Consider the following 21,539-nt stretch of genomic DNA (forward strand, 5'->3'; position numbering starts at 1 on the left):
CTTCGTGCCACGTCACCCGATTTCATCTATTTTGCAAACAGACCATATAAATACTATGTTACGACAAAAACTCAGCGTGTTTAGCAAATTACATCTTTTCTGAACGATGAACAACCAAGTGTTCGATCGTTCCTGTTTCTGTTTTCATGGTGGTCTCGCGTATTGTGCAAGGGAGGACGACGTCTTTCCTTGGCTGCTTACGGGAACAGAACGTAAGTACCATATGTGGTCGAAATCTGAAATTTTGCTGACGATCGTCCAGGGACCGCAGAGCTGTATCCGTTAAGGGTTTCTGTTCATTGGAGCGTCCTTGCGTACAAGGCGGGAGAGCTCCCCAAGGATTTCGCAGGCGGGATATATCCGACGACCAAGATTACACCGTGCATTCTACTGTATACCGGTCTCTCCAGTAATTGAAAAAGATTTGTTTCTTCTAGACAATCTACCGCGGCTTTGCATTCGTTATAATTCCAGACTCTCGTGCTTTGCTCGCGTTTCATTCTTGGACAGGTTATTAAAGAGAGGTGTCTCTCCTCCAGAATATATTTGATAATAAAACTGAAGAAAATCAATCGAGATCAAGTTTAAAAATTAGAGAGAAGAAAGGTAATTCGTAAATAAATAAAACAATGTAAAGGTACACCATTGATCAGGATTTTTATTGTTACTCGGATTACACATAGCGTTTCCACATGCTGTCAACTACGTTAGTTTCAGTGATGCGCCTCGTACATTCTACATTTCTTACAGCTGTAGTTATACACCGGTCTACGTTAAAAAGCAGAAGAAATGCTTACGTTCGTCCACGTCGCCTCGATTAAAATTATTATACGTATTAGTAGACGATTGGAAGCAACGATCCAAACTCTAGGGGATCGAGTTTGAGATCTGCATGAACGTTTGCCTCTTGAGTACTCGGATATCCTCTCTATCGGATAAGTGTTCGCTACGATGCAGCCATTCGCTGAATAGGGCAATAATCATAAAGAGTATATTGCACGGTACACCTGACTCGCGCTCGGGAGACAATTTCAAGCCGCGTTGCGTCCTCGGTGCATCAAGTATAGCGAGTTTTGCGATGCAAATTAATCCACCTAGGGCTAAATAGATCTCTTCGATTTTATTTACTGTAATAAATTTTCGTAGCGAATCAACTCTAGGGATTAATCAGTTTGTATTTACAATAGAAACGGGGGTAAATTTTGTTGTGTGTCTGCGAAGCTAGAGATTCGTTCGATAATATTCTAATAGACCTTGAAAGGTAATCAAATCTATATTAATCCTAGGGATAGGTATAATGAACGTTTAAATATTGGAAATTTGTTTCTACCTGAACTTTTTACCATTTACACGCTTAGTATAACCAGTTTTCTGTGTACATGTGAAATCTAATGCGACTACGTGCGCTTGTACGACCGGGTTCGCCGTAACGAGAACAGAAAATAATTATCGCTGTATAATTAACATTCTTTAAATACAAATTCTGAGCGTCGCTCGAAATCTCGTTAATTTCGTCACGCTTGACCGCGTGAAAATTTAATTACACGAACATTTATATTTGTAGCGGCGTAACTGTTTTGTACGTACAATCTACAGAACGAAAAAAAAAAAAAAACGTAACGATTTAAGCAAATGTGAACAAATTGTTGAAAGGAACACGGAAGGAAGAAGAATCGAAGAAACTTTTAGTTCGATCTAATGAAATGGCGGTTGGCACTTAATTATATTTAATACTTGAGATAGAACGAAGTAAAACGGGCGTAAAATAAAAAAGATACTGTTCGATGCTCCTTCTTTAAAAAAAAAGGTAAATAAATGAATACTATAAATCGCTACGTTAAACTACTCGGAATAGTTTAAAATCGCGACTGTTATCGGATACAAAGTAATACAGACCTCTAAGGATTAATCGAAAGACTTCTAATTTACAACGTCTTTTTTTAATTAAGTAACCCTCGCTACTTCTGGCTGCCTCCCCGCTCTCCGGATCCATTTTCTCGATCTTCCCTCCTTCTCCCTTCTGGTCGCGGGTCCCCTCCCACCACGTCGATTAATTATTATTATTAGTGGACGCCGACGGGCTATGGATCTGGCCGTAAAATATTCCTCGTGGACGGCAGGCCGAACAATCCGCGCCCGTTCTCTCCGTCGGCTCGTTTCCTGCAATCATCATTGTTGAAAATTAACAAAATTCCGCGCTCCTCTGGCAAAACACAAAGGGAACAAACAAAATCGAAAAACCGTTTCATTTATTCATTTAAATTGGATGAGTAACGAACCTGGCCTCAGAGGAAGCGAGCAAAATTGAAAAGTTATACGCGCATCGTTTTATACGCGCGATGACGATTAAAGGAGCGATCGATCCTCGTATATCGTTGCTCTGATTGGGATAAATTTACACGCTCTGTCGAAACAATTACGGAAATTCTGATAAACATACGATTTTATACATTTGCAACTACATTTTTACATACATTCGGGTAACACGACTTCAAAAGTATGATACGAAACGGTTTTTCTTTTAATACCAAGTATAATAGTGATTTCGTGTAATTTATTAGAACATTTTTGTTATACCTACCTTGAGGACACTTTACGTGTCTGTTTAGGAACGGTCCCATTCCACTGTCCGGGCTAGCAAGTGGAATAGGGCCTCTCTATAGACAATATTCAACTTGTCTGTACAGACAAGGATCTCGTTATGCCTGTATCAATCTCTGAGTCAGGTGTGTGCTTGTGTTTATGTCGATACCGTTAACTGCTATCGCTTAAATATAAGTTTTTCTTTCAATAGGACAGTTTCGATGCTTTCTACTGATTCACAAGACTGCGATTATTACATTGAACTATCGTCTACGGGTTTCACTGTATCAGCAATCGACATAATACTCGAGTATCGCAATCTGGACGGTTTAGAGACCATTCTCCAATTCCGTTGAATAGAAGCGCGCAAGCGTCGGGGAAATCACGCCTCCGCGTAGAGAGGAGTTCACCAGCAACCCCTTTTCGCGTTATTGCAAGCTTCAAGACCCACCCCTCCCGTTCTGATATCAAGGCAACCCTCCGTTTTCAGTTAACACTCCGGTCGCGACTAATTACACTAATTAATTGAAACTCCGATCTTCCCGTGAACCACTCGTACCGCGCTAATTACTAATTACTAATATTAGGGCACCGCCGTCCGAGATACCGGAGGATTAAGCAGTAATTAAATAACGTTTACTAGTTTCGTAATGGCGGTAATAATTTCCCAGAATATTTGTTGTTTATCTATGTTATCTATTTGTAGCGTGCGATGATTGTAAAGACATTATATGAACGAATTCGACGAGAACCAACAGTAAAAGCGTTACTTCGTTTCGTATGGCAACAACGACAATAGTTTCGATAAATAGAACTGTTTGTTACGCACCGTTTACAGCGTCCAGATGCGGATAGAAATTGTTTCCTTGCCAGTTGTCGGGAGTTCTCGCGGGTTGAAGTTCGGGGGTGACCTCGCGAACAGTCGAGGCGCAGGTTTCCTCGGCTATTTTCTCGGCTTCTCGTTCCTGAAACAAAGTATCGAAATTTTTAGACTAACACGCGGACAGAGTAACGTGCAAGGTTAGCATGGTGCCCAATAGCATGATGTACTATTGTACGACCGAGTTGGGAAGTCGACGAACGCATATTTTAACGGCGTAGCGCGTGTGTCTTTGTCGCGCGACTTTTTTCAGTTAATGGTAAGTGACCGAATGAATAAGGGGGTTAGGAGCATGGACGACCATCCAATCATCATGAACAGCCACTCAGTTATGCAACGATGGCCACAATCCTGTCGATTGTTGTGTGACCGATGTCGGTTACTCGACGCGGCAATCTATAATCTAAACGCAGGTAGCTATAGAAGTGGAGCGCGGTGCCTTATTTAATGTTTCCGTCGATAACAATCGTCAAATTACTTAAATTAATTTAATCCCTCGTCCCAGCCTCGATCGATTCTCATGAATTATTCGCGACCGTGGAAGACACTGTTCATTTTGCTTTTGCCCTTTAATTTTGATAGCTTCTATAGGGATACATATTCAACTGGTTTCTTATTCGCGAAGAACTGCGTAGAATTAGGCTAATTCGAATTGATATTCGAATTATAATTTGAATTATATTCAAAATTAAAGTTCGTCGATAAATCATGAATTCAGTTATCTGAATAATTTGTGTCTCGTTTCGTTTCCTTGAGAGAGTGTTTCACGCTTTTATCGACCCTCGCGATTAGATTTAACGATTAAATCAATTCCCTGTAAGAGCCGCGTGACGGATGTTATTTAAAAATCAGCGTACGTCGGTGCTTTTGTCCGTTTCGTGACAATGAGCTCGTGAATTGTAAGAATCCCGGGGAATCGACACGCGACGATGCATTTTTAACAGGTTTCAGGCGTGTACGTTGGACAACCATTACGATTCTTCTTCAATCGTTACGTAAACGTCGAACCTGTCGAAAGATAGACGATCTCGATTAAACGATGCAAGTAAAGTCGTTGTTTTCACGTTCCAAATTAGATGAAACGTATCAATCGTGTATAAATCCACGTTTATGTAAGATTATTAAAGGAACCCCTAAAACTTTGTTTAGTCATCAATCTTTAAACCTGTTCACATGGCAAAATTGAAGTCTAGAAGAGACTGTGCACCGTAATCCAATGTATCTTAGGTTTGTTTCTCAGCCACTGGAATCGTACACGTTTCTGTGGCGTAATTAGTAGGAATTGAGTGCTACAAATTGGCTATCAAACTTAGGCTCGATTCGCGTGGAGCATGAGAATTTTCCGTTTGCGTAATATCGCTGGAATCGTGACGCGGAACGCGTACGTCGAGGTAATCGTGGAGATGCACGATTCGAGATACGAGTCCTCGACGTAGCCAGGTAAAGCCGATTGCGAGCGTGATGGCCCTGCCAGCCTAAAATAAAATATTCATTTCTAGTTGGTATCACGATTACGTTGTCACGTAACGCCGCGTAAAAGCCAACCGATTACATTTACTTTGTTACGCGAGATTGTTCGCTGTCTCTGAAATTAATCGTAAATAGTCATTTTCTTATATTATATATTAGAATAGAATCTGGAATGGTCATAGATCGATGTTTGTTTCACCTGATATTTGTTTACCCTCTGAAAAACCATTTGTCGATTAAACTCGCGAGCTGCGAGTTCGCTAAGGCGCGGAATGAAATTTTCATGGTGTTTGGGATTTCAAGTAATTTCGTTTTGTGTACAGAGGAGCTTGATGAGACGCGCTGGGGGCATAAGAGGGTCGACTTATCTATCGCGAAATAATTCAACGAGTCGAAACGTTGGGGATAGATTTTAATCGATGAACTCGTCTTCAAACTTCTCTTTACTTTCTATGTACAGTGAATTGTATGAAATCATGTTCGATAGGGAGGCCTGGTTTGGGAATGCGTTTGCCAGCGAGCAGGTGTTCGATGGCGAAAGATAACCCGTGAGTCGACACGCATCCTTACATTTGGCACATATGTTACTAGTAATACCCGTGCAACCTCGCGACAGATCAATTCACCACGGTTCACTATGGATTTTGGCACCGTATGCTTCGGAACCAATCGAAATGACCGTTGGAAGCATCGTTCTACCAAGTCTCTTGGACATAGGATAAAGTTCCACTCTGTTAGGACACCGTTCACGTACGAGGGAGAGATAAATAACTTGGTCTCATCGCTGGAAGAAGTAGCACTCAAACGTGGCCACCGAAGACGCAACAAATCCTAGACACACTGCTTTCGTTTTTCTTCCTTTTCCCTGGACGTTCTCCCGCGGGTAAATCGTTTCACAGATAGATCTGAGAGCCGAGGGTGAGGACAAGGAAAGAGGAAACTGTTTGCGAGGATTCGTGGCGAATCGTAGCTGATCGTCCAGTTATTATATCGCCTGTACGTGACGCGCGTAAATGCTGCTGGTGCGAACCAAAACAGAGACCGAAGGCAGATCTGACCGAAGACAGAAAAGTTGAGAGGTTCGACCTTTGGAAGAAAATTAATTCTGAAAGTCAAGCATCAAATAAAATGAATTCAAACGAAATTCACGAATAAATCACGATGAATGTTTGATTATGTAGTTTCCAATAGTTAAAATAATATTTAATCCCAGGAGAAATTTGCAAAAATATTTCTCTGGCAATTCAAAGTTCATGGAAGTTCCAGCGGAAGATTAGCACCGAAGGTGTAGGCGTAGTGGCAAGGCTAATCGTTAAATTTCCGCGTAAACTGATAAATAAGCGAATAGATAAGAAAAACGTGTAGGGAGGATCTCCACTTGCGGATGAGTTCCGCGTTCTCCCATTTGTAACTCCGTTCACCCGGCAAAGTAGGTAGAAATCCTTTCCCGCCCCCATCATCGGAGCCCACCCTCGCTTATCTATCCCTGCCGCGCTACCTATCTCGTCCACCCTCCCCTCGAGGCTCTGTGCACGGTTTCAGGTTGGCGAGGACCTCCACACGGGCCAGCCGGCAGCATCGGCATCGCCAGACCGAAAACCCGACACGCTCGTCTGCCCCTGTACCAGCCAGCCCATCCTCGCGTTATGGCTCGCTCAATTGTTTCAGCCCCGTTGATCCAATAAAGGATTACGGAGAAACAATCGTAGCGTGCGCCAACATCCCCTCGCTCTTCCACCACTATCGCCCCCTCCCTCCTGCCTATCCGCATCCTCGTTTCTGTACACGATGGATTTCACCTAAACGGCGAAACTTTTTACGAGTGCAAGTGTTCCTTCTCAACTGCTGACATCGAGCCCTCGTTCAGAGAGGATCCCTATCGATAAAAACACGTACACGTATTAATTAGGCACTCTGCTTTGTTTCCGAGAAAATGGAGTTCGAAGTTTCACCTGCTACGAGAACTTGTCTGACGCGTCCGTTCATTGCTCGCTGTTTCTACTTGGAGCTCGCGCGCTATCGCGAACGACTCGTCTAACTGGCCTGTTCGCTGCTCGCTGTTTCTACTTACGGTGAATTCTGCGAGCAACCACGATATGGCTTGGTGTTATCTGTTTTAACTGATTCTAACTCGTTACGAGTTGGTAGAATCAACGGAAAATTGAAAATAATGAAATGTGCGAGCTTCAGACGGAAACTTTACTACGATTTTATAATTCTCTTTTCTTCGTTCGGTGATCCCACTGCTTAAACAAAATTCCGATTGTTTAAAAAAAAGAAGGTACATCGGTGAAACCCCGATAGGCAATATTCATCCGCAGAGGAGGGTTGGAGTAATGGGATGTAAGCGCGATTTGTACAAGTTCGGATCAGGGATGCGAGCCACTCGTGGAGTGCAAAGTTGGTACGCAATCGCGTTAGTCGAATTGCTTCCAGTTGGCCGATCTTGACCAAATTCGTAGCGTGTTGCGGAATTATGCCGGGGAAATTGATTATGCTATCTATAATGTCAGCTTTGTTCGAGGACGCTTGTTCGATTTCGAGAGCCGGATTTACGGGATCCACGTTACTTCTGTTTCACCGACAATGAAGAATTTTTTAATCCTCTCCGTTAATTCGCCTCGCCCACTCGAGGGGTTCTTTCACGTTGGAAATTAGAAAACTGCTCTAACAAAAGGTTTCTACAATTAACTCTTTGAGCAATTCAAAGGGAACGTTCGTTAAAAACAAAAAGTAACATCGAATCTAGCGTGTGACGCAAACGCACGCACGCCTAAATATAAATTACGCGTGCGTCATTCGTCGTTCATCGTGACAGAACATTATTTGTAGGTCCTCAATTTGGCGTACGAGTTGTGAAATAATTTTTCTCTAAACCCTCTTATTCAGATAGCTAGACTGTGAACACAGTAGCGGGGTTAACGAGTTTCATCCCCGACGCACCAAAATTTCGACGCCTTTTCATCGTCGGTCCGTGCACACCTCCATTTATTTATCGAGGGTGATCAATGCAGCGATTGCCGTTTTCACGTATCGGTCGTCAATTTCGAATTGATCGGAGCCTAGTGGAATGTAAAATTAGGAAGAGACGGGGCTAAAAATTCGCGCGGAACTTACTCGAAACGTTATCTTAATACACTAAACGTTGAAAAACACGTCCACTTAGCCGATTAGTCTTGAAAAATTCCACCCGAAATGCGTTATTTCCCTCTCGAACGAACACTATTCAAAAGTAACTACGCGAACGATTTAAGAAATCCTTTCGCCGGGGCTATTCGACTTAAATAAATCTCTTCGTTGCTGATTTTTCTTATTCGTTCTCGTGTAATTGACACGCATCTTGAGCTTCGCGTTTCGTTTAGCGGTACTTTTTAATGTAAATTAAGCGCAGTAATTAGACGTTAATCGTGGCTCCTCTGGAGCTAAATTACGTTTGACGATAGTGGAAAGGCAGAAATTCGACGAAAACATTTTAAAAGGGATGAAAGAGAGAGGAAGAGAGCAACGGAAGAGGGAACGAGAGCGGGAGAGAAACCGAATGGGAGAAAATAACGGATGGAAGTTGCGTTGAATTCGAGGGTGCTGGGCGGAGCTGGTCCGGGCTGACGATTACAATTAAATCAACAGTCACCGCCCACGACTTCCATAGCGGAACTTCATTTCGCTCCGCGATGATATTTCTCCTCGGGCTACTCGCGCAAATCGAATTAAACGAAGAACAAATATCGTTCGTTTCGACGAGACGACGCGTATAAGCGTAACGCGTGTTGCGTCCAGCTGGATCTCAAACTCTTTGACTCGACATTTACAGTGAGATGCGGGACCGAAACGGTCGCAAACATTTTTAAATCTGAAACTGATTCTATGAGTTTTTATTATTACGGCCAAAGGAGAACAAGAGATTTCTTTGAATAATACATGTGTAAACCTGTAAGCGACGCGAAACCTCGTATTAATGACATTTTAAACGACGCGAATCGGTGTCCAAGGACGAAAGGTTTCTAGGGAAATGTTACCAGGTTAGCTTTCGAAGAAGGTGTTCGTGGATAGAGTATACTCGCGCGATATACCGAGTCAATTTAATCACAGAGCCCCGAAAGGTTCCACGGATATAAGGTCAGACGTTGGCATTTCGCTGCGAGGAGGGACTTTAACGGTGCTCACCGATTCTTAAAAATGCCAACCAGAATTTCCTTAATTAACGACCGCGAGGGACGAAATGTAAAATGCAAATATCATACTTTGATTTGGAACAGCTTTAGACGATGTTTTGGTATTTTTAGGTTTAGCGGTGGCAGTAGAATGCGACCATATGTAGTCAGACGCGAGGTGTTCGTCGGTTCCTTGGAGCGGGCAGTAGAATGGGACCGCACCTGGTCAGACAGTGTTCGTTATACTTTTATTTACATACACGTGCTTTCGATACATTTTCTTTAGCAAAGGGTTAACCGTTGGAGACCATCCGATCGTTCGTTTAATCTCCGCTGATTAGGAATTCCTTGGAATAACGGTTCGAGGGAGGATTCGATGGCCCGTTTAAAGTTTCTCGTAGAGACAGGGCAGGGGAGCATGGGATCACGTAGCAAAGAAACCGATAAAAGAAGTAACGTGCCCCTTCGAAAATCTAATGGCTCTCCAGACGGTCGAAGCGCAATTAAAAGTTGCGGTCGAAACTAACTAAACCAGCCAGAGTTTGATTTAAACGTTCCATTCCCCTCTTACTTCTCTACGTGACGGCGTTTAATTGCATTTAAATGGATGGCGGAAGAGGTCCGCGAGAGTGTCTTCGTGTTCCTCTGACGGAAACCCGACACGAACAGAGCCTGACGTGAGCCGGATGTTCGTTAATCACGATCGACCAAAAGATCTTAATTGACCAGACGAGCATTGCGAAACGATAATCGCCTCGTCCTTATTTCGTGCCGCTCAAATACATCAAACGTTCCGCTTTACCTTCATCCTCATTACTTTCTGAATGGAGGAGCAACTTTTCAGGAGACAGAGTTTAAGTTTCGCCAGGGAAGTCGTACTTTTTCTTTCCAATTATCATCGATGTTGAATCATTAAAAAGTCACATCTGTATCGACGTAAAGCCTAAGATTTATATTCCACAGAATTAGGAGTTACTATATGCAAAAAAAAAAACCCATTTCGAAATGTCCGAAGAGTACGAAGGTTGCACAGCCTAGCCTCGAACGATTTACCAGTATTTATAATTCGTCAGAGTCGTTTCTTTCAGAAAGTTCCGAGATGAAGCACAGATAGATTCCGAAACATCGATTCGTTCTTACGCCGGAGCATTTCCTTTCCCGACGCGACGGCGAGGATTCTTACAAATTCTCTCGCGGCCATTCAGTATCGCGCTCTATTCATCTCCGTACATTTTCATGGTATCTTCCGCGAGCACTTTACGCTTTGATAAATATCGCTTTACGCGAGGTATCGATGACGAGAGGATTTCGCTTGAAATCGAAAAGAAACCGACGTGCACACGCGCGAGTACGGAGCGTACAGCTGTCGTGAAAACGAAAATACGGGTCTCCTGGTTTCTTTTCGCGACGCAGCGATCCATCGAAGCGAGAAATAACTGCAAATAACGTTCGGGGATTACTTAGTTACCGCAATACACTTGTGCCTCGCGCAACTCTGTGTCGCGCGATGCAGTAACCGGGTTTCCACTTCCACTTGTCCGTGTACCTTTGTGACGGATATCTCGACGATGAGGGTACGTACACACTCGATGTCGCCGAGATGAGAGACGGTTGGAAAGAGCGGGAACGAAGGACGGACAGAGATGGTTAGAGATTTTGCCGAGTCTGTTCACAAAGCACGGATCTGCCCCACTCGACACGTTCACCAACAAGGGGGAATTGAAAAGCTGTCTGGCAATCCGGATGGCTTATCCTGGCCTACCACCCTTCTTTTCTGTATCTTTCTCTGTTTACTGCACCATCACCCCCCCCCCCGTCTCTCTCCTTCTCCCTCGTTTACCTCTTATGGATAATTATCGCTAATTGTACTTTTTTTCGTAGGTCGGAACAGATGAAATTGCTTCCATGAAAATCTACTTTATTGGTTTAGCGATTGGATCTAGCGATGAAAGGTTCGCTCGGACTAAATCGCGAATTCGTATGGGACTCGATCGAGGGAATAATAATTAATTTCTGATGCACTCGATACGCTTTTCATTCCCAGCTGCAACGATAGGAGGTCGGTAGCGCGTGACGCACAGCGTACGTCAAAACAACACCGTGGTCGTTCGTTTAATTATATCGCTGCCATAAGTGTACCCACACTGTGAGTATATTACGTTCGGTCGATCGCGCGCGCCTGTTAGTTCGTATGGTTACGGAGTATTTACTGACACAATAATTATCGCAATTGACGAGGGCAGCCGCACGAGCAGTCAGACCGCAGAGCAAATTCTAGGGACGTCGAGTAGTGTTACGTGGCAGGAACTTCCCTCGCCCTCTGTGCCCTCTGCTCCCCTAGCTGCTGTTTCTTGCCTCTAGGTCTCTATGACGATTTACCTGCCGCCACGGTATCGGCAGCGATCATTAATATCGACCTCGTGCTCGGGATGCCTCGAAAGGGTCCAATTTTGCCCTTTCAACGGAGGTCGTCAAAGATACTTCGCCGAGAGGGTGTCGCGGTCTGGGGTGAGAACTTCTTGGACGTCAATTGGTGATTGCGCGACGATCCATGAGTTGCAAATAATTTTAGAAGGATATAACTAGAGAAGGTTCGATAAATATACCGTGCATAAATAATATCCAGAAAAAGGAACGCTCGATTACAGCGGAGCGATGGGTACAACACGGTTAATTCGATTAAACCCGAAGTGAAATTGTTTGCTTGGTATCGAGTAACCCAAAGTTATCTCGTTGGCCGTTTACAGAGGGTTGAGAGCGTGCACGGGTGGAGCTTCTTTTCTTTCAATATAAATATACTCCGTTATTAAACGATCAGAACATATATAGCTTTATTCACTACTCAATGATTAAGGATCGGGGCTGACGTTGCGCTTTAATGTATTAATTTTTCGACGATGCCGACGGTCGAATTACCGGGAAAATATAATGCATCTTGCTCGGTTAACTTTAGGACACATCATCTGCCTAAATGGAATCACCGACATTTTTCCGTTACTTGTGACTAATTGAGATCGGTTCATAAAAGATTATACACGGTAGCGTCGTTTTATCAAACTTTGAATATATTCTTATCTACAATTCCTATCTACTGTGTCAAGCAACGAGCGCGTTTGTTATAAACATCGCTCGTACGACTAATATATTAATCATAGACTAGTGGGAGCGGTGTTCGGACCTGTGCACTCCACGTTTTACTTTTCAAACTCGCGTTGCGTGCAGAACACGTGCAGAAGTGCCTATTCGAATTACAACGTGATTGCAGCGAATTACCGATCGCGTGTTTGCTTAGACGACGGGGACATATTTTTAGAATAGTTTTCTCGCGGAGTGTCAAGTGTTTGCGAACCCATCGTCGTCGATAATAGCCAACGACGAAGCCTTTCGCAACTTCGGGGGGCCCAACAATGGTCGCGTGACCGTCCTAGAGAAACATTACACTGTCACGCTCCTACACCTCGCGTCATTCATCAAAAACATCAGGCTAATGGGACGTGGATTAATTAATAAAACCCTCGAAAGTACCGCTGCGAACTGTTTCTCAGTCCACTCTGAATTTGAAAGTTTCCGTGAAGGAGACCAATTCTTACGTTGGAAAAAGGTGACGATATCATGGATTTAAGATATAATGTGTAGAAACTAATGACTCTACCAACCCGAAGTAGAGAAGAACTCGCGCTTTCGGTTGAAACGTGTAAGGAATTTCTAATAATCCCTAAACTCACCGTTTCTTGAGGAGGACTCCAGCACTGAGGCGAATTGCGACCGCTGTGACCGCTGCTGGTCGATTTCGAAGCCGAATGAAGATTCTGAACGATGCTGAGAGGCGTGACAGGATCGTCTTCCGTCGTCTCGATGTCCACCTCGTCGTCGGAATTGACCTCGTTGTTTGTCACAGAGGCGTCCGATGGTTGTTCCTGAGCCACAGATTCCACGATCAGCGGTCCACGGATGACAGGTCGAAAGGCGGACTGATGCAGCGATGGATTTACCGTTGGTATCAGCGGTTCCGTGGGGCTCGAACCGCTTATGGGTGGCGGTAGAGGTCCTGGACAAATCGAAAAGCAGCGGTCTCTGGGTGAATAACATCCTAAATTTTACTTAAAAAGTAACGAAACAAGCGTTGCTTAAACGTAGTTCGTTTATATCGCTCGGAAACACCACTTAACTTAACAACTCGGAAACGAAAGCTAAATGCAACATGTATTGTCCGTAATCCGTAACGAATATCAATCATTAACTAACGTATTTGTTGCGCACTTTGGTTAAACTAATCCTCTAAATAACCTGTCCAATTCATGGTCGGAACACGACACGCGAATTAATGACTACTCGTGCGAAGCGTGATTTGCTCCACTATCGGCGAAAATAATTTCGATCGATTAAAATTACGTTAATCATTCTGGCCAAGTTTCCCCAAAGTGGGCTCGTGTTCCCAATAATACCGACGGAATTAGAATAGAAGAACTAGATAGAACTGATCACTGAACTATCGCAGATTAACGTGGCGAGAACGTGTTAACGTTGCAGTGGAAAAATATTTCAGCAAACTCACCAGGAAACAGCACAGGGCCTCTCTTGGCCAGCCACGGGAGAGCATAGGGCGGAAATGGGAAGCCAGGCGTTTTGGCCGCAGCGACGGCGGCAGCTTGCTGGTGCTGATGCCACACGTAGTCCATGTCGAGGCTTCTCGACAGCGGCAGAGGTAATTCTGGGAACGGTGGTACCCTTGGATGCGTGGGAGACGGGACCAGAGCGGGTATCTGGTCCGTGGGGTACGATCTGGGTCGCCTGGACGGGATAGGCGACTCCCTCGAAGTCGGATCGTTGAGCAATCGCTTTCTAGTCTCTCCGTTGAACATTGCCTTCACGTCCTCCCAGGCGTGAGCCACGTCATCGGGTGGATTTCTAATCTTTCCCGCGGCGATAGCAGCCACGTGCTGATGCTGATGCCACATGTAGTCCATGACGAGGCTCCTCGACAGCGGCAGAGGCAATTCTGGAAACGGCGGGACTCTTGGGTGCGTGGGCGACGGAACCAAGGCTGGTACCTTGTTCGTAGGAGCAGACGCGGGTCGTTTGGCTGGGATCGGCGATTCCCTCGACGACGGATTGTTGAGCAATCGCTTTCTGGTCCCTCCGTTGAACATCGCCTTCACGTCCTCCCAGGCGTGGACCACGTCGTCGGGCTGGTTACCGGAGAGCTTCATGTGACGTCGCCAAGAGTTGAAGTTCGCCGCGTCGGGTTGCACGAACTTACACGACGGGCCGATGCGGTGAGAGTGGAAGATGAACTTGTTCGGGGAGAAGAACAGACCGCAGTACGTGCACTTTATGCACTTTGCACGCGAACTGTTGTAACGAGCTGGGAGGAAGTGGCCTCGACAGCCCCACGCGCACTCGTGATGGACGGAGAAGGCGAAATCCTCGGGCAATCTTTAAGCAAACGACGGGTCATTCTACGGGGCGATTCAGTTGGTAGCGGGCCTCGAAGACAAATGGGGCAAAGGAAAATTAGTAACGAACGTCCTAACGGTTTCTGTTTATTAGAGAGCATCCAACGAAAGTCAACCAACCTGGGAGGTGCATTGTCGCCGAGGAACGATTTGCAGAGACGCTCGGCTTCCCTTCGCGTAATCATGCCGCATCTTCTGGAGGAAACTGGCATGGCACCCGCGCGACGGAGGATCTCTAACTGGACGGGGGTGCATTGGACGCAGGTGATGCCCAGCGCCACTCTGCGATTGTGGATCTCGTTATAGCTGAACTGTTTCAGCAACGTGTTGCTGATCTGAGCTAAGCAGAGCCGCTCCTGGCCCTCGATCACCAGGGACACGATGTGGATCCCGTACAGAGAAACCGTGCTCACCTGCAACTCCTATTGGTTTAGATTCGCGACGCGGTCCCTCAACTGCGGACTTAAAGTTTTCCTTAATCCTCCCGGGAGATTACGGTTCTTTTAATTATAGTTTTCTTTACCAGATCGCCTGGTAACGAAGCGATCGCACAACAAAAATAATTTTTTGACAAAAATAATCGTAGCGCTTCCATGCTCGTCGATTCGGAAAGAACAGCTATACAAAACAGAATTTTATATATATATATGTGTGGTACCTGATTCGATTTCGAATGCGACTGTGGCTGTGGCGATTGTGCCGATTTTGGGGCCGCGGTTATCGGCGGCATCGATAATACCGCCGGCCCGTCCATCCTACGAAAACAGTGAAAAAAGAGAATCAATTTTTAAACGTCCCGTCATTTTATATAAAACGTTTAATAAATTATCGCCCTCGTCGCGAGGTCTAACGAATGGCTCTCGAATTACACGCGTCGATCCGCTTAAATTTTACTTTCCCAGTGACAACGCAGCATCGATATCGATGATCAAAAATTAATATCTCGATTCTCTGTTCCTGTGATGCATTCTGTATCGTAAGGGGCAAGATTCAAAGATAGGCTCCTATTAAATCTAACCCTCTACAGGACTTTTTCGATCAGGGGATTGCGACCCACGGTGAGGGTAAGGTAAGCTTAAAACACAATTGTATCAACGAAGAAACTTGCGATATTTAGAAAATCATCTTAGGAAACCGTCATAAATAATGACAGAAAGTAGAATTCGAGGTATAATTCGCAGAAGCTGTACCCCAACGGACAACAGACCGATACGTTCAATCCCCAGCGACCTTCGTTCTCGAAATATCGAAAGTTGCGACATCCTTTCTTCAGGAAGCGTTCCATGCACCGAAACTCTTTCAAACTTTTCTCCCGGGGGGGTGAACGGAGGGAGGGAAAAGAAGCAAGAAGCAAATCGCGAGGAAAGAAATCAGAGGGAGAATCGGAACCGAGCATCGGGTTTCTTATCCTCTTAGTCGAAGCTGTGAGGCATTCTCGTCGGAAGATGGGAGACGCAGTAGCAATAAGTGCGCCAGGGCCAACTGACTACAGACTCCTTCCATTAGTTTAACGCGCGGCGAAGATTTCATTGAGATTGTGAATTTTTCATGAGAGAACGTCGGCCGCAAGGGGAAGAGAGACAGGGAAAACAGGGAACGAAGGGGGGCAGGACGGTGGAAAAACGATGAAACGGGACGGACGGGATCTGACTTTGCGCAGGTACGCCGGAAAGAGAGAAGGTCGATACGTAGACTGACAGACACCGAGAGAGATGGAAAGACCTAGAACGCGAGGAGGGTGGGAGATACGGCAACCCTCGGTGTTGATTTTAATTGAAAACGCCTCCGTGAAGGTACACGGGCTATATACCGTTCACCCGTGTACCGTGTACAACGGTGTACGCGGATAAAACTCATCTACAAGCGGGCATAGCCCTGACGTAGAAGCACAGAGAGCGCCAGCGCTCCAGCAAACGTCCCCGGGGACCATGGAACCAGGGGGTAATTCAATTTGACACCCCCCACCCACGCTTAAACAAGGCAGCACCCATCCGACCCACCCTCTGCCTTCACCCTTCTCCGCCTCACCCTCTCGCAACACCGACTCTCTTTCTCTCTTTCTCTCTTCTCCTGTTCACCAACCCCCGTTCCTCGTCGTTCCTCACCCCTGTTCGTCCTCGTTCCCATCCTCGCGTCCTCTTCGTCGCGCAAATTAAATTCTCATCCACCGTGAAACAATGCCGGTACCCGAGCCGGAACAACCCCCTCCTTCGAGCCACCCCATCCACCATTCCACCTGCAGCCACCGTCGACCATTTCCTCCCGTGCACGAGCATCCCTCTCGAACTCTCTGCTCCCTTTCTCCCTTGCTCTACGTCCAAACGTTCCTGGATTCCACTGGTCAGCGGTTCGACAGATCGGACTCGAATCGACCGCATTAATTACTCGCTACTTACAATTAGTGCAAACTAGGAACGGCCGGCCGCGTACGTTCCACTAATGGTCGCGGTGTTTGTACGTCTACTTACGCGGGATGCATTAGCTAATTGAGCACCGATAATGAGATACGGCCTCTGCGAGCGTTGCGAATCGGTACATCGGAAAGATTTAGATGGGCCCTGTGTTTCGGGGATGGATAAACGAGGATCTTTTCGATACTTGGTCTATTTAGAAACAGCTTGGAAGTGTATTTTCTATATTAGTATTTTAATTGATATTTAAGTTATTAGATAGGTGTACCACGTATAAATAATTTTTAATCTCCCCGTACTTATTCGAGGGCTCCCCTCCTGCTATGGCGACATTTTCTGTTTACTTTGCTTACTAACGTTTCGAACTTTTCGTCCAGATGCAAGATTGAACCACGCAATGGCGGTGCATTCGAGGAAAACTGACGCGATACAAGGGAAGATGTGTGCAGTAGGGGTAGGCGAAGGCGTAGTCGCGAGGATAAGCGTACCGGCGGGCTCGCAGATTATTTAAATGCAAACACAATGTTGTACCGAGGCGTATTATTCCCCTCTCGGTTATTTTACAATTCAATCTGCGATCCTCAGTTCCTGAAGGCGGCAGCCAGGGTTGGGGAGATCCCGGGACGAGGTCGGGGAACGCTTGTTCGTTCATTGTAACGTTGTTAAATCTCTTCACTTCCATTATGACTACATCGTGCTCTCATTCTCTTTCTCTCTCCCTTCCCTCTTTCCTCGCTGCTGCAACACCCGCCCCCTGTGACTCTACACCCCCAACTTCGACTATTCTTCCCTTTTCGCTCTTTCCTTATATCTCTCTTTTTCTTCAGCGACGATTCTTCTGGAAATGGTCTCTTCTTTTTTTTTATACCGTGCGTGCACGAGGCCACATCGCGTCGCATCGATCAATTTTTACAAGTGCACCTTCGATCGAAACCATCTCTGCACGCTCTGTCGTTCGCTGGTCTAGCAGGCTCTTGTTTGCATTCAGTTCCTCGTGAATTTATTTTATATATACACATCGAATTGTGTAATCGGAGTAGATGGGAACTTATCAGAGATGTATTTTTATTTCGATAGACAGTTTAAAAATAACAGGAAGCAAAGTGTAATTTCCGAGATAACCTTGCACCTCTTAAACGGTAGATGACACAAAAGTAAAAGTTGTTCAATACGACGAGTGATTGTCGAGCTTGCGAGATTCTTATTTGCGAACAATTTGATATTACAATGACCAAAGTATTTTGTTCTTTTTTTATTTAGAAAACTCGATCTTCCCTACGATTATTGGCGCAGCACGTGTACTATTTATCTGTACGAAAGTAAACAGATTTTATTATCAATTACCTCGAAATTCATTCAAAATTCATTCATTAAACTAAATTCATTCACTAAATTAACATGTCCAGCTAAGTTGACTAATAATCTCCTGTTCGAGAAGACCAGAGGATTCGAAGGGTTGAATCGAGTCATTTGTACCGACAAAAATTGACATTATCCAAAGTAAGCCGAATCTTGAACCCCTCTTTACACACATCAAACGGTGCACGGTAATCCGAAAATCTTTCAGGTGGATCACGCGATATAAACATGCGTTATTATATTCCATTCGTTAATACCTCTCGATCCATTCTTGTTATTTCGTACGACTCGAGTATTCTCGATTCGATCGCAAAATTAAAATAAATAATGACCGAATTGGATTTTCGTAACCAGCCAAGTATTAATTTACGCGAGAGCGGACATTGGACGTTTTCCTAGCCCGTTGAACTTGTTTTTTAAAGACAAAAGAGAGCACGAGTATTCGACCGAAAAATTGCTCGAACTGACAAACTTTGGTGAGAAGCGAAATTGCTCCCAGATGCTCGCGAAACGACGAAAACTTTTGCCAGGGTCACCTGAGCCCCGAGGCGATGGATTTATTAATCCTCCTGAACGGAACAGGTTTGTTGTTTTCAAGGTCTATCGCGAGTTAAATCCAAAGCGATGCACGGCTAATCTCTGGACAAACAGTTTACGGTGTTTGCTTGTTCGTGTGCCGAACCACCCTCCGTTCGACGTGCACCCTTGTCCCTTAGGACCAGTTTGCCCCTGACTCGCGAATCGACCATCGACTTGCTTAGACACGTTTGCAAAGTATCCAACACCGATTCGTATCAGACCTACAGAACCAGCTACGAGTTCATTTGTAATTATCGATAAGTTCAATGGAAACGAAGTTTATGTAACGGTATACAATGCTAATGGTCAACCGTTACACGCGTTGGTATTATGTAAATCGTATGGTTCGAGAAGGTTATCGACATTGATGTCATTCTGCGTCAATTAACGTTAAGATAGAGCCTTCGTAAAATATCTTATTTATTGCGCTGCTTGGGGAAAAAAGTAGTTTAATAAGATAACGCTTGGGACGATGCATATTGCTGTTATTATCGTTCGCGGCATTGATTAATTTGAATTAATTTTATCTTTCATGTAATTGTAAGTATCGTCTTGTTCAAATAATCGAGTGCTGTTTCAAATGAAAACATCGTGCAGCGATTTATTTTAAACGTTAACTCCATCGAACGGTCATTCAGATAAGCTTTTACGCGTTCAATGCGGAATGTAATTTCAATAAAAAAAAAAAAAAAAAAGTCAGATCGTAGTTATTATCGATCGAATAACAAATCGAAAAACCTTGGTTATTCGACGCTTTTACGCGGATAAGAAATTAGTTCGTCACGTGTTTGATTTTTAATTCCTTCCCAGGAGAAGCGTGATCGCTGTTTGGATTTTACTATCGCGTTAATTAAGAATTTAGAAGCATCAAGATATGGTATTCCTGGATGAAATAAAAAAGATAATTTACTTCGTCGGTATCATAATGATTCCGATAGCGTGGAGAGAGGGAGATAGCGAGGAACTATTTTCGAATGTTACACAATACTTATTCGCAACTGCCTATGGTTCACTATTTTACACAGAAATAAAACGGTGCTCTCGAGATGTTGATCGTAAAGTGAAACTATCAGTTTTGGTCGTTGAACTCGCACCGCGCGTATTTTAATCGGAGGTGGCGCTCGATGCGTTAACCCTTTGAGAATATTTTAAAGAAAGGTGCAAATACAACAAGGTACAAGGCGATTTTCTAGCTAATTCCCCTCAAAGACGAGTTCTAAACGTCCCATGGAGAAGTTTCTACCATGACAGAAGGGACCACCGAGTTGACGTTTCACTTTCGGTTAACATACAGAAGGTGCACCTCGAGAAAACCTTGCGTCGGTCCAGAGGATCCTTACATGAAATACGAATCTCGTGGACTTTTTGGACACCTAGCGAGAGAATCGCCTTATAGACTTAATCTATCCTGCCCCTAAACTTGGCTCCGATCTCCGTAAACCACCCTCGAAGCCCCTGAACATGACACGTGCACTTCTCACTGACGTTTCCCTGGATACCCGTGACCACGCGTGCCTCGATGGCGAGAATCGTCGACGAAAAGGAGTCAGAAGGCGAAATACCTGGATGACCAAGCGTCCAAGCCGCAGGGGGTTGGTTCCGTCGATCACTGATCCGGTCACAAATTCCAACCGATCACGTAAGACGTAAACGAGCAAGGCGTAAACAGAGGTGCTAGCTGATCCTTTCCTTCCCTCGCGGAGCTGGTGTCCCCGCGACGATCGTGAGGACTAAGCGAAACTTCGGGGATGCTCGAGGACACGACGAAAGAATGGAAACGAGCGACACGGAAGATCAAGGAGCACGTTAGGGATGACTGCGAGCGACTGTCCGTATTCGGGCAACGTTTCGGTACGCTTTGTGGCGACTGTCCATTTCTCCCTCTCGCTCCCTCCGCACTTAACGCGATAATACCGACAGAGAAACGGAGCGAGATGGCCAGAGAGGAGAAAGGTGGGAGCCGAAGGGAGACAGAGGACAGGGTAGCGAAGAACCGCCCCCGAGCATGCCACCCGCGTAACAACCAACCCCATGGCGACGATAAAGGGGATGAAGGCGGAGCCACAGTTCTCTTTGGCTCACGGGGGTGGCTCGCCTCAGGGGTAACTACAAACACGTACTTACCGAACATTACGATCGTACTCGTACTCAACTGACGCACACAGCTCGCCGCGTAGCTCGTTTGTGAGCCGCGCTAAACATGCACGCGAGGAAATGTTTAAGTCATTCGAGCGAAACGTTCTCTTAACACTTAACAGACCCGCGTATATATCCAAGTTTCTTTCCTGCCAACTTCCTGAGACCACGTACATCTACGTTTTTGATCGTTTCTTGCCTGCTCTAAGAGGCATCTCCCCTGCTGGGGATGCTTGGTCATTTTTGCGCGCTTGCTAAAGGCAGTGTTCGTACTATTGATATCACTTTCAATTAACACACGGAAGATACACCTAGAGAAGAACCTTGCGTTGGTCCAGAGTCCAAGGACCAGTTAGTCCTTACATCTCGTGGACTTTGTAGACATTTCGTACAGATAATCATCTCCCACGTCTAATCTAGCTCGCAATTAGCGTAGTTTCGCGAGTATTCCAAGTGTTCCAAAGCTATATCTATTCGTGCCTTAGCCAGAAATGACCATTGAATAGAGTTAATT

At 45.1% G+C, this 21,539-nt stretch overlaps 1 protein-coding gene across 1 annotated transcript; it reads right to left on the minus strand.

Annotated features, from left to right (window-relative positions):
• Window positions 1–661: 661 nt before the first annotated feature.
• Window positions 662–20,574, minus strand: LOC128890116 (ski oncogene). The gene is made up of 7 exons (XM_054148337.1): window positions 20,452–20,574; window positions 15,199–15,295; window positions 14,661–14,962; window positions 13,640–14,520; window positions 12,810–13,132; window positions 3,413–3,548; window positions 662–2,160 (listed from the first exon to the last, which is right to left on the minus strand). The coding sequence occupies exons 2-7, from the start codon at window positions 15,292–15,294 to the stop codon at window positions 2,051–2,053; spliced, it is 1,848 nt and encodes a 615-aa protein (XP_054004312.1). The 5' UTR covers window position 15,295; window positions 20,452–20,574; the 3' UTR covers window positions 662–2,050.
• Between the last annotated feature and the right edge of the window lie 965 nt (window positions 20,575–21,539).

The sequence above is a fragment of the Hylaeus anthracinus genome, unplaced genomic scaffold (assembly GCF_026225885.1).
Source record: "Hylaeus anthracinus isolate JK02 unplaced genomic scaffold, UHH_iyHylAnth1.0_haploid 12000, whole genome shotgun sequence".
Classification (NCBI taxonomy): Eukaryota; Metazoa; Arthropoda; class Insecta; order Hymenoptera; family Colletidae; genus Hylaeus; species Hylaeus anthracinus.

What these genes read in the sequence shown, in the direction of transcription:
- LOC128890116 (XM_054148337.1), bottom strand. Translation starts at nt 15,294, where the DNA reads ATGGACGGGCCGGCGGTATTATCGATGCCGCCGATAACCGCGGCCCCA. An exon ending in CGCATTCGAAATCGAATCAG is followed by an intron (nt 14,963 to 15,198) that starts GTACCACACATA and finishes CTAAACCAATAG; the next exon opens with GAGTTGCAGGTGAGCACGGT. An exon ending in GGCGACAATGCACCTCCCAG is followed by an intron (nt 14,521 to 14,660) that starts GTTGGTTGACTT and finishes GTTTGCTTAAAG; the next exon opens with ATTGCCCGAGGATTTCGCCT.